A 13,138-nucleotide genomic window follows, 5' to 3' on the forward strand; every position below is an offset into this window, starting at 1 on the left:
CCATACCAGCAAGGTCCCACAATCGGCAATGAAATAAATGACCGGTTATTTTGGTTTTTGACGGCATTGTTTGGGCCCCAGGGGAGAACTCTCCTGCTCTTCTCCCAAACGTTGAAATGAGATTGTTGACGTCCATCCGAGAGGACAGATTGAGCCTCCATTCAGCATCTCGTTTGAAAGATTATGGGTTCGAGCCCCGTCGCGGGACCCAAAGCTGCTGCCGCCGCCTTACCCAGTGCGACTGGCCTGAGCCAAGCTGGCACTCGTCGGCCGCTTCAGATACGTTCCCCATTTCGCACAGCCGCCATCCCGTGGGCTAAGCCAGCAGACGATCTGCCCTGTTGGCTACTTGTGGACTCATTTGGGTGGGTGACTGGAGCTGATGGGATGGGCCAGCTGGCATACTTTGCAGAGGAAGCCGGAGGCCATTCAGCCCCTTGAGTCTGTTCCACCATTCATTTCGATCATGGCTGAACTTTTTATTTTATTTAGAGATACAGCACTGAAACAGGCCCTTCAGCCCACCGAGTCTGTGCCGACCAACAACCACCCATTTATATTAATCGTACATTAATCCCATATTCTCTACCACATCCCCACCATTCTGCTACCACCTACCTACACTAGGGGCAATTTACAATGGCCAATTTACCTATCAACCTGCACGTCTTTGGCTGTGGGAGGAAACCGGAGTACCCGGCCGAAACCCACGCGGTCATAGGGAGAACTTGCAAACTCCGCACAGGCAGTACCCAGAATTGAACCCAGGTCGCTGGAGCTGTGAGGCTGTGGTGCTAACCACTGCGCCACTGTGCCGCCCCATTCAAATTTCACCGTCTGCCGTGGTGGGATTTGAACCCATGTCCCCAAAGCATTAACCTGGACCTCTGGCTTACTAGTCCAGTGATATTACCATTATGCCACCACCTCCCCCTATATCACAACTCCCATTTACCCGATCCATAACCATGGTGCAGTGTCGAGAGCAGAACGCCGGATTCCAGATGGGTTGTGACGAGCGCTCCTTTTAACTTTAACATAACTTTCACTCCTTTACAGTGGACATGGCTGCAGGACGGCATAGATTGGGACCTGAATATTGAAGGGTACATGGCATTTAGGAAGGACAGGAAGCTAGGAAAAGGTGGATGTGTAGCTCTGTTAATTAATGATGGTATTAGCGCAATAGAGAGAGTTCAGGAGACCAGGATGTAGAAGCAATTTGGGTGGAGATGAGAAATCATAAAGGCAAGAAGTCATTTGTGGGAGTGGTGTACAGGCCACCTAACATTAACCACACTTAGGACGGGATATAAAGGAAGAAATAATGGCGGCTTGTTAAAAAGGTACAGCGATAATTATGGGGGATTTTAACCTACATATAGACTGGAAAAGTCAGATGGGCAGAGGTAGTCTAGATCAGGAGTACATAGAATGTTTTCGGGATAAATTTCTTGGAACAATACATTCTGGAGCCAACCAGAGAGCAGGCTATACTAGACATGGTATTATGCACCGAGATAGGATTAATTAATGACCTCATAGTTAAGGTGCCCCTAGGTAGCAGCAATCATAATATGATTGAATTTTACATTCAATTTGAGGGAGAGAAGAGTGGGTCCAAGATTGGTATTTTAAACTTAAATAAGGGCAATTATGAGGGCATGAAAGCAGAGCTAGCTAAAGTTAACTGGCAAATTAGGTTAAGGGATAGATCAGTAGAGATGCAGTGGCAGACATTTAAGGGGATATTTCAGAGTACACGGAATAGATACATTGCAACGAGAAAGAAAATTTCCAAGGGTGGGAACCGCCATCCGTGGTGAACTAAAACAGTTAAAGATAGTATCAAACTTAAAGAGAAAGCCTATAATTGCGCAAAGATGGGAGGCAGGTCAGAAGATAGGACAGAATATTTTTTAAAAAGCAAAGAATGACAAAAAGATTGATAAGGCAGGTAAAATTAGAGTATGAGAAAGCGAGCTAGAAATATGAAGACAGATGGTAAGAGTTTCTATAGATATTTTTTAAAAAGTTAACAAAGTGAGCATTGGTCCTGTAAGAAAGTGAGTCTGGGGAATTAATAATGGATAATAAAGAGATAGCAGATGAATTGTACTGATATTTTGCATCAGTCTTCACTATAGAGGATACAAGCAACATCCCAGTATTAGCTGTAAGTCAGGAAATGGAAGGGACGGAGGAACTCAAGAAAATTACAATCACCAGGGAAGTAGTACTGAACAAATTGTTGGAGTTGCGGGCTGACAAGTTCCCAGGTGCTGATGGACCTCATCCTCGGGTGTTAAAAGAAGTGGCTAGTGAGATAGTTGATGCGTTGGTTTTAATTTTCCAAAATTCCCTAGATTCAGGGAAGGTTCCGTTAGATTGGAAAATAGCAAATGTAACTACTTTATTCAAAAAGGGAGGGAGACAGAAAACAGGAAACTACAGGCCAGTGAGCTTAACATCTGTCTTAGGGAAAATGTTAGAAGCTATTATTAAAGACGCATTTAGTAAAATTCAAGGCAATCAGGCAGAGTCAACATGGTTTTATGAAAGGGAAATCATGTTCAACCAATTTATTGGAGTTCTTTGAGGGAATTACATTTGCTGTGGATGTATTGTACTTAGATTACCAGAAGGCATTTGATAAGGTCCCACATTAAAGGTTATTGCAAAATTTAAAAGCTCATGGTTTAGGGGGCAACATATTGGCATGGATAGAAGATTGGCTAGCTAACAGGAAACAGTAGGCATAAATGAGTCATTTTCCGGTTGGCAAGATGTAACAAGTAGTGTGCCACAAGGATCTGTGCTGGGGCCTCCATCTTTTACAATTTATATAAATGACTTGGATGAAGGGACCAAAGGTATGGTTGCTAAATTTGCTGATGACACAAAGATAGGTCGGAAAGTAAGTTGTGAAGAGGACATAAGGGGCTACAAAGGGATATAGATAGGTTAAGTGAGTGGGCAAAGACCTGGCCAAAAGTATAATGTGGGAAGGTGTGTATTTGTCTACTTTAGCGGGAAGAATAAAAAAGAAGCATATTATCTAAATGGTGAGAGATTGCAGAGCTCCGAGATGCAGAGGGATCTGGGTGTCCTAGTGCATGAATCGCAAAAGGTTAGTATGCAGGTACAGCACGTAATTAGGAAAGCTAATAGAATGTTATCGTTTATTGCGAGGGGAATTGAATAGAAAAGTAGGGAGGTTATGCTTCAGTTATACAGGGCATTGGTGAGACCACATCTGGAGTACTGGTCCGCTGATTTAAGGAAAGATGTAAATACGTTGGAGGCAGTACAGAGAAGGTTTACTAGACTGATACCAGGAATGGGCAGGCTGTCTTATAAGGAAAGATTGGACAGGCTAGGCTTGTATCCGTTGGAATTTAGAAGAGTAAGAGGCAACTTGATCGAAACATACAAGGTCCTGAGGGGGTCTTGACAGGGTGGATGTGGAAAGGATGTTTCCCCTTGTGAGAGAATCTAGAACCAGGGGTCACTGTTTAAAAATAAGGGGTCGCCCATTTAAGTCAGAGATGAGGAGAAATTTTTTCTGAGGGTCGTGAATCTTTGGAATTCTCTTCCTCAAAAGGCGGTGGAAGCAGAGTCTTTGAATATTTTTAAGGCAGAGGTAGATAGATTCCTGATAAGCAAGGGGGGTGAAAGGTTATCGGGGGTAGGTGGAAATGTGGAGTAATCAGTTCAGACATGAACTTATTGAATGGCGGAGCAGGCTTGAAGGACCTAGTGGCCTACTTCTACTTCATATGTTCGTATGTCCTTTGGCCTTGACTGCAAGAGTGCAGGAATACAATGTTCCATTCGTCTTCTGCATTATTGTCTTGTGCCCTGAGCTTTTTGTGATTTCTGTACTTAGATCCCCAAATCTCTCTGCTCCTTCACAGTTCCTAGCTTCCCACCATTAGGGAAAATACTCTGATTTACCATTGACACAGCTGCATTCCGATCCTGGCATCAATGAGGAATATTGGGGGTCAGCCAGGCCACTGGCACTGATCTGGTGCCCCTTTGCTTCCGGTGCCATACTGAATGGTAATTCCACCTCACCGATCAGTGGAGGTAAGGTGAGGGCTTAACACCAGTCCCAGACCCCCGTTTTCCACCCCTCTCAGCGTGACACATTCCCAGGCGCGCGACTGAGTGACCGCGTAATGCTGCAAATTGCTTTTCACTTTCTAGCCAGTTTCACAGTCTGATCATGTCCGCTGGGCTTCGGGTCACCTCTGAATTCATATCACTCAGACTTTCATCTTGTGCCAGATGGAAGAGGTGAACAGTTTGGCTTTCAGCAGCCATCCATTCCTGGCCAGGGTTGGGGGGGATGAGTGGGAGATCTCTGTATGTAGAGTGGTACTGTCACAGACAAACATCAGCTGGTTATTTATTCGAGTGTGCGTGTGTCGCGACTCGGCCTTGAGAACTCTCTTGTCCTTATGACTGAAATAAATCATGCCAATTGAGTGATATTGAACAAGACAGTGACTATGTATCTCTGGTTACAGGCAGTAATACTGTTATGAGTGTTGGGTTGTGTCTGTGTTGAAAGTGCCATAGCCATACAGGTTGCTCTTAACCGATTGGACGCATCTTCAGTCTGAACAGCTAATTGGTGTCAGTGGCGATATGTGCAGTTAAATGGGTCAGTGATACAGGCACACCCCTCCCGGGGGCTCCATGGGCAAATCCTGAACTGCTCATACGTGTGGGCACTCCTTGTGTTGGAAAATTAATAATCGCCTCCCAACATATGGCTCGATCCAGCTGTGTCCCGCTTGGGGCTGGCTTTAGAACAGGAAGGCATATCAGGGAGCTGCACACGAACAGATGGTTGGGCGCTCCTCTGTGGGGGGGGGGGTGGGGATTAGATTCTGTAGGGTTGCGAATGTGTTGGAACTTGAAAGCAAATTAAACAGAACAGCTTTGAAGGTTTCATATGCTACCTGCTGGGTTTAGAGATCAGTTTCTGCTCTGCTCTCCAATCAGGGACAGTGAAAGAGTTGCTGAACCTGCCTGAACAGTACAGCGTCTGAAGGAGAGCCTTGTACATGGTTGTGGACAGTTGTCCGAGGTGATGTGACTTCCCGCTCTGTCAATTCTTTCACATCTCTTACACTGCATGCCCACTGTCCTTCACCCTATCCCTGTGTCCTCCTCTCACTCGCTCTTTCGAACTGAGGTGCCTCTCCCCCTTCGACAGTCTGCATTGATATAGCATGTTTAATGTGGTAAAGCATCCCAGAGTGCTTCACAGGAAAGTAACCAAACACCATTTGACCCCGAGCCACATAAGGAGATATTAGGGACAGGTGACCAGAAGCTCGGTCAAAGAGGTCGGTTTTAAGGAGCGTCTTAAAGGAGGAGAGCGAGAGAGAGAGGGGGGGGGGGGGTGGGGGGGGGAGAGGTTTAGGGAGGGAATTCCAGAGCTTAGGGCCCCAGGCAGCTGAAGGCACGGCAGCCAATAGCGGAGCGATGGGAATCGGGGGATGCTCGAGAGACCGGAATTGGAGGAGGGCAGAGATCTCGGAGGGTTGGAGGAGATGACAGAGATAGGGAGGGGGCGAGGTCATGGAGGGATTTGTAAACAAGAATGAATATTTTAAGACGGGCCTGTTGCTGGCCTGGGAGCCAATGTAGGTCAGCGAGCACAGATTTGTAAAAGGTTGCTAAGGAAAAGTCAAGTAATTCTTAAACAGAGGCCACAGCGAGAAAGCAGGCTGCCCTGTCCTTCACACAAGAAGGATACCAATCCCATTGTCTCTCCCGTTTCCAAATCCGCCTTTCCTTTGACTACCTCTGCAGTCTATGACAGGACCTCCCTGCTTCAGTCACACCCTCCAGTACTGTGTCCCACACCCTAATCTTGATTAAACTCTTCTTTTCCAACTTGGTTTTTGTACAGTGAGGTTCACCCAGCTCTCTTGATTTTTTTTTAAACTCAAAAAGTGCAAATCCATAAAGTTCAGTTTAGCCGATTCCTCCTGGAAGGACGGATGTGCAGGGCGGATCTGTCAAGCCTGACCAATCCAGGGAGCCTGTCTGATGAAGCAGCAGAGCAGGTTAATAAGGACGTAAATGTTCAAGCAAAGCGCAGAGGCTTATTTCTCGAGGAATAGAATTGAAAAGCTGAGGTTATGTTAAACTTGGGTTAGACCGCACTTGGAGTGCTGTGCACAGTTCTCACTACCACAGGGAGTGGTCGAGGTGAATAGTATCAATGCATTTAAGGGGAAGCTGGATAAACACATGAGGGAGAAATGAAGAGAAGGAGATGGTGGGGGTGAGATGGAGAGGGGGTGGGAGGAGGCGGAGCGGTGTTGCACTAGGGGTGTCGGCCTGGGTTATGGGCTCAAGGCTCTGGAGTGGGACTCTAGCCCACAACATTCTGACTCGAGGGCGAGGGTGGTTTGTGGGCTTCGCGGATGGGGTGCAGGCGCTGAGTCGCGTCCAGGTTATTGGGTTATTCTGCGCCCCCCCAACACCCGGACTCACCCGCTTGTTCTTTCCCACGCTGTGCAGCCAAACGGTCGAGCAGCTGATGCAGGAGACGGGATGCAGCCTGGAACATCCATCCGCCACCAAATTCCGCAACCACGTGACCGAGGGCGACTGGGAAAAGGTAACCGCAGCTTCCGCTCGCCCGCTGTCTGCTCTTCCATTTCGAATAAACGGGGGTCGAATGTACTCGGGGCCCAGGTGGCACAACTTTGGAAGGTTGTGGGCTCGGGTTTCTCTGGCCCTTCGAGGGTTTGCCGAGCTTGCTGGCATTAAGCGATCAGCTTGTCCCATTACCAAAGTCTTCCATTGCCGTTTCTGTTGTGCTCAAGGTAGAAACGGGAGATAATACAGGCAACAAAGCAAAGGTGAAATGTACAGAGGCGAATTTCCCAACCCGCCCCACACTTCCTGAGGAATCCCCGTATCTCCTAACACCGCCCCCTCCCCCCCCCCCCCCCCCCCCCCACCCCCCTTCCAAGGGGCCCCCTGATACTGTTAACCTCCCGAAGACACTCTGAAAATCCTGACCCATTCCCCACTCCCTGGGGCCCCACAACTCCTAACTTCCTGTTGGCGACTCGCTTGTGAGTACTTGGCAGTGTTTGATGGGGACAGTGTAGAGGGAGCTTTACTCTGTATCTAACCCCCGTGCTGTCCCTGTCCTGGGAGTGTTTGCTGGGACAGTGTAGAGGGAGCTTTACTCTGTATCTAACCCTGTGCTGTACCTGTCCTGGGAGTGTTTGATGGGGACAGTGTAGAGGGAGCTTTACTCTGTATCTAACCCCCGTGCTGTACCTGTCCTGGGAGTGTTTGATGGGGACAGTGTAGAGGGAGCTTTACTCTGTATCTAACCCCCGTGCTGTACCTGTCCTGGGAGTGTTTGATGGGGACAGTGTAGAGGGAGCTTTACTCTGTATCTCGCCCCTGTGCTGCACCTGTCCTGGGAGTGTTTGATGAGGACAGTGTAGAGCTTTACTCCGTATCTGCGGTACATGGGGTTGCCCGATGTCAAGCCTGGGAGTATGCAGAAGGAAATGATTTCCTTCTAGTGTGCTGACATCCTCCCGTTTCTGCCTTGTCCCTCCATGCTGCTTACTGGGGCTGGGTCCGGAAGGGGTAAGGAGACTGAGATCAGTAGATTTTCTTCAGGTAAGGTCGCCAAGGGATAGGGATCAAAAGCGGGAAAATGGCGTCGAGGATCAAATGAGCCATGAGCTAATTGAAACGGCAGAGCAGGGCCCGAGGGGCTGAATGGCCTCCTGCTGTTCCACATGTTCTTTAGTTCCGGTTCACAGGTCGAGTACGTGACAATAGGACCAAATATATCAACCTTTGCTCGATGTGTTAGTGTCTGAGAGGGGAGCGTGTGACATTTGGCGTGCACATTGGCACATTTATTCATCCTAGAAAGGCTGCGTAACGCGACCGAGCGGATGGACAGCGTGTGCTGACTGCAGTGTTATCTTTCCTGCAGGCTGAGGCTGACCTCACTGAACTCAAGACCTTGGTGCATTTGCCTCAGGCCATTGTGGTAAGGAGCAGTGGGGGGTGGTGGGGGATGTTGGGGAGGGAAGCCATTGGGCGATAGAGACTGCAGTCTGTTTAACATGCAATCCCCCAATGAGACGGGAGAAGTGAGCGTGCATTTGCCTCCCCACCCCCCCCCCCCCCCCCGACCCCGAGTGTGCGCGACCTGCCCAGGATCCTTGGGCCGCCCCCGGAGAGAGCACGGGAGCTGGCGCCAAGGATGCGGCCGTGAGCCGGGGTGTGTGTGCACGTGCGAGCCTGACACCGGCATGTCTTCAGCAGAGCTGCTCTGTTCTCGGGCTGTGTTGGCACGTTGTCCTTCCTTGCGCCCTCCCTGCGTCGGTACAACCATCCTGCCTCCACTTGCTCGGCACCGTGTGCTCTGCAGACGTTGGCCGCCGCGGGATGGCGCCTGACCTCGGCAGAGCCCCTCTCACCGTGTGCCTGTGCTCTGAAGAGGGACAATCCCAGCTTTTCCAGTCTCTCCACATTAACTGAAGTCCCTCATCCCTGGGAACCATCCTGGTTTATCTCCTCCGCGCGCTCTCCAAGATCTTGACGTGCTAGTCGCGTTTTTGCGCATCCGGAAGTTATTTGTGGGAAGGTCTTGGAGAAGTGTGCGTGAGGAATTATCTTGGTGTTCACGCAGGAGGGTCTGCAAGGTGACGGGAAGTGGCGGGGGGGGGGGAGGGGGGGAGATATAAGCTGCACAGTTAAGTAGGAGGAGGCCTCCTGTATAACAGTAGCAGTGTGGGTATGCCCTTGCTGTTCATGTGCCTCTGGACACCTGTTGGCCTAGCTGTGTCCCTGTCTCTGTGTCTCCCCCTCCCCCTTCTACCCGCAAACCCCCCCCCAATTCCCATTTAGGAAAAAAAGCATTGATGCTGGGATTACATAGGTGAGCATTTTCTGTCTGGCGCCTTGCTCCCCAGTAATTATTCATCAAATGTGGTGCAGCAAGGGGAGTGTCGACAGGCCACTTGACCAAGGGGGCATCGCAACCTTGTCTGTTCCTGCCCTTGCCCGGCGTCTCACTGGATAGGACCCCCACCCTGGCTGAGATCAGCTAGTCAAGTGCAGGCTGTGGGTCAGAGTTAACCATCGGAGCGCTCGGCCTCTTTACTTGCCAGCGTCCTTGCCTCGCGGCCCGCGGCTGCAGTTCCGCCGCGGCTCCTGCGGTAGCGGGGGCCCCTTTAACGCCTTGGTGCTTTCTGCGCAGCGCATGAAGTTCCTGCTGCTGGAGCAGAAATACCTGGAATTCCTGGACGATGGGAAGGTGCTGGAAGCCCTGCAGGTGCTCCGGTTCGAGCTGACGCCACTGAAGTACAACACCGATCGGATCCACGCTCTGAGCGGGTGAGTGAAAGGGGGAAATGTCGGGGGGGGGGGTTGCTCGGGAATTCTGTAAGCAATCCATGCCTGGTTACAACCAGTCACAGGGCATTTAGTCAGCACTTGTACATGAGATCCAGACATGGTTTCACTCTACGTCTTAGTAGATTGTGGGTTCGAACCCGACTCCAGAAACTGAAGCCCATAATCCAAGCTGACTCTCCCAGTGCAGTACAGAGGGAGTGCTGCACTGCCGGAGGTGCTATCTTTCGGATGTTAAACCCTATCTGCCCTCACAGGTGGATGTTAAAGATCCCTTGGCTGCTATTGGAAGAAGAGCAGGGGAAAGCTCTCCCCGCTGTCTTTCTGGGTCTTTTCTACTCTGCCTTTCTGCATTTTTCAGCTTCTGTATCTTAGGACTCACCTTGAGAGTGATCTAACATCCTGTGACCAGAAGACTATCTCCGCTAGCTCTGTTGCTTAGGTAAGTGTTCGCTACTCTACCAAGGACGATAAACGGTTAACAAAACTTTCAGAATAAAAAGACTTGCATTTCCATAGCGTCTTTTACAACCTCACGACGTCCCAAAGTGCTTCACAGCCAATGCAGTACTTTCTGAAGTGTAGTCACTGCTGTAATGTAGGGAATGCAGCGACTAATTTACACACAGCAAGATCCCACAAACAGCAAGGTGCTGATCACCAGATTGTCCGTTTTAGGTGTTGTTTCTCAGCTGCTCAAGTTACCCCGTGTTACCTCAGTTCCCTTCTCAGAACAATCAGTCAATACGTTTGAGACTTGGATTATTAGCAAACTTATTTAGATAATAGATAAACAGAAGATTGCTGCAATCTAGCAGCACCATTGGCAGGATGATGCAAAACCACAGTCACCCACCCGTCCCCATCCCGTCATTGTGTGTGGCCACAGACACCCAACAGCGCAGTATAGGGTAACCTCTGTGAGAGTTCTTGGTGGTTGTCAGGCACGTGAACAGTTCAGTTGGGAAGGGCCCCAATTTGTGTAAATGGCAGCAGTTAACCTTAAACTGTAAAATAATACAACTGCCCATCCAAGAGACTGCGGCTCATCACAGATGTAGTTACGACAACACCCGCCATTGTTGCTGACCCGTGCTGCAGTTCAGACAAGGCTCTGGTGCCCATTGTCCTGGGTGCCTGGGTATTAAGGACACTGGGGAGCTGTGATCTGACTGAATAGTGGAACAGCCTCGAGGGGCTGAATGGCCTCCTCCTGTTCCTGTCTTCCTGCACAACCGGAAATCAGCAACTACAACTGAGATTTTACATGAAGAATATTTTTAAACCGTATTCCTTTTTTTTTTTAAAAAGAGTGTGGAGAAAGAAGGAAGTGGGACTGAAACAAAACTTACATTTATATAGCGTCTTTAAAGTTGTGAAACACCCCCAGGTGCTTCACAGGGCGTTATCAGGTAAAATTTAACACCGAGCCACATAAGGAGGTATTAGCACAGGAGACCAAAAGCTCGGTCAAAGGACCGTCTTAAAGGAGGGGAGGGGGGGAAATTCCAGAGCTTAGGGCCCCCAGGCAGCTGAAGGCAAAGCCGCCAATGGTGGAGCGATGGGAATCGGGGGATGATCAAGAGGGCGGAATTGGAGGAGGGCAGAGATCTCGGAGGGTTGTGGGGGCTGGAGGAGGTTACAGAGATAGGGAGGTGGGGGGAAACGAGTCCTTGGAAGGCTGCTTTCTGAGCCACACAACAGCAGCCCGCTTGGCTGCACAGAGCAGAAGGTCTCAACTTCGGTCTCCTGTGACTGAGGGATGCTCCAGTCGGCCTCAGCACCCTGGGCAAGAATGGAAGCAAAGAAACTCCCATGGTGACGCCCCTGGTGATGGGAGTAAGGAACTGCGGCAGGAACAACAATGCTGAGCCAGTCAGGGCCCAGCCGATCAGCCACTCCCCCTCAGCTATGAATAGAGTAGACCAAGCAGCAAAGTGATGGTCAGAGAATTTAATTTAGCAATGTTAGTTGAGAGAGAAGCACTGGGCAGAGCATCAGTGTGAACTCCCCTGCTCGGCTCCCAGTGGTGACTTGATACCATTTATTCCCACCTGAGAGGGCAGACATGTCTCCTCCGAATGATGGCACCTCCAACAGTGCTTCGCACCGGCACTGGGCGGTTGTCCTGGATTATGGGCTCAAGTCTTTCCAGTTGGGGCTCGAATGCACCACTCGTGACACAGAATGGGGGAGTGTTACCCACAGAGCCACTGCACAGAGCGAAGAGAAAGCCGTGAAGTATGGGTTCCCCGCGAAACTCTCCAACAAGGTAGCTGGTCTCTGCATCTCGGACAGCCACGTGAGAGAGCGAGCCGGTTGTCCTACAGCCTATTTCCTGACCCCCTAAGACGTTAATCTGAGGTCCCCCTTCTGCCCACTCGGGTGTGTAAAAGAATATTGGAAGAAGAGCAGGGGAGATTCCCCACACCATGACCTGGAGCCAATATCTGTACCTCAACCACCATCTCAGAAACAGATACTTTGGTCATTATCTCGTTGGCTGTGTGTGTGGGATCCTGCTTGTGTACAAATTGGCTACCACTCTTCCCATTTACAACAGTGACTACCCTTCAGAAATACTTCATTGGCTGTAAAGCGCTTTGGAACGTCCTGCAGTCATAAAAGGCAAGGTTGACATGCAAGTCTTTTCTTTGTTGCGGTCATACGTGGAACGTCTGATGGACGCCAGCACCCTTGGGCACCAGAGGCTCAATAGTGTGGGTGGGGAGGGGTGGGGGCACCAGAAAACTGCCAGGTGGTCCTTCACCTAAATAAAACCCTGCTGTTTGACCCACGAGTCCCATAAATAATGCCTGTGGCGTCACCCGTGCTGAGTGAGTGGATATGTTCTTCTGTACACAAGATGGCGACAGAGTTGGGAGAGAGATTTCAGAAAGTGGGTCCCACTGAGCCCCCTACAGGTCGGAGCCTGCCACTACACCGTGACAGTTGACATAGGAAAGTGGAATGGGATATGCAATTGGCAATGGGGCGAATTGTCGGAAATGCATGGCAACTGGAAGTAAAGGTTGTGGGCAGGAAGTGCATGATATGTATGCAGGACTTGGTGTAATATCTGGCTATTCACTTTGCCTTGCTGATCAGGTACCTGATGTGTAGTGATGCAGATGATCTTCGAGCAAAGGCTGAATGGGAGGGAAAGGGCAACATGTCACGTACCAAGCTTCTCGACAAACTTCATAGTAAGTCCTGCAAAATGTCTTCCTTATTCGTCTCCCTGGCTCTCCTTGAGGTGTGAGGTGGCCACTGGGCAGAGGATGGGATTTGGCACGGATTATTAGTCTCACGCAGAGGGACTGATCGCTGGTATAGCAATGGAAAAACTTACGCCCTGGTGCCAGGGGCTTTGATCTACTCAAGTTGGGTCTGAGGCACTGCCTGAAACTGTATCAAACCCATTTTTTCTTTTCTGAACCTGTCCTGGGAGTGTTTGACGGGGACAGTGTAGAGGGAGCTTTACTCTGTATCTAACCCTCGTGCTGTACCTGTCCTGGGAGTGTTTGATGGGGACAGTGTAGAGGGAGCTTTACTCTGTATCTAACCCCCGTGCTGTACCTGTCCTGGGGAGTGTTTGATGGGGACAGTGTAGAGGGAGCTTTACTCTATATCTAACCCCGTTTTTTTTTTTCTTTTTGTTTAGAGGGAACTTTACTCTCTATCTAACCCTGTTTTTTTTTTTTTTCTT

At 49.7% G+C, this 13,138-nt stretch overlaps 1 protein-coding gene across 1 annotated transcript in view; it reads left to right on the plus strand.

The window, feature by feature from the left end:
* Positions 1–13,138, plus strand: part of LOC137355980 (WD repeat-containing protein 26-like) — a 44,106-nt gene that overhangs the window by 6,035 nt on the left and 24,933 nt on the right. Inside the window, exons 2-5 of the mRNA XM_068021683.1 lie at positions 6,550–6,649; positions 8,003–8,059; positions 9,275–9,411; positions 12,538–12,635. Of these exons, the coding sequence (XP_067877784.1) occupies positions 6,550–6,649; positions 8,003–8,059; positions 9,275–9,411; positions 12,538–12,635 (392 nt within the window). The remainder of the gene's footprint in view (positions 1–6,549; positions 6,650–8,002; positions 8,060–9,274; positions 9,412–12,537; positions 12,636–13,138) is intronic.

Source organism: Heterodontus francisci, chromosome 44 (assembly GCF_036365525.1).
Source record: "Heterodontus francisci isolate sHetFra1 chromosome 44, sHetFra1.hap1, whole genome shotgun sequence".
Taxonomy (NCBI): domain Eukaryota; kingdom Metazoa; phylum Chordata; class Chondrichthyes; order Heterodontiformes; family Heterodontidae; genus Heterodontus; species Heterodontus francisci.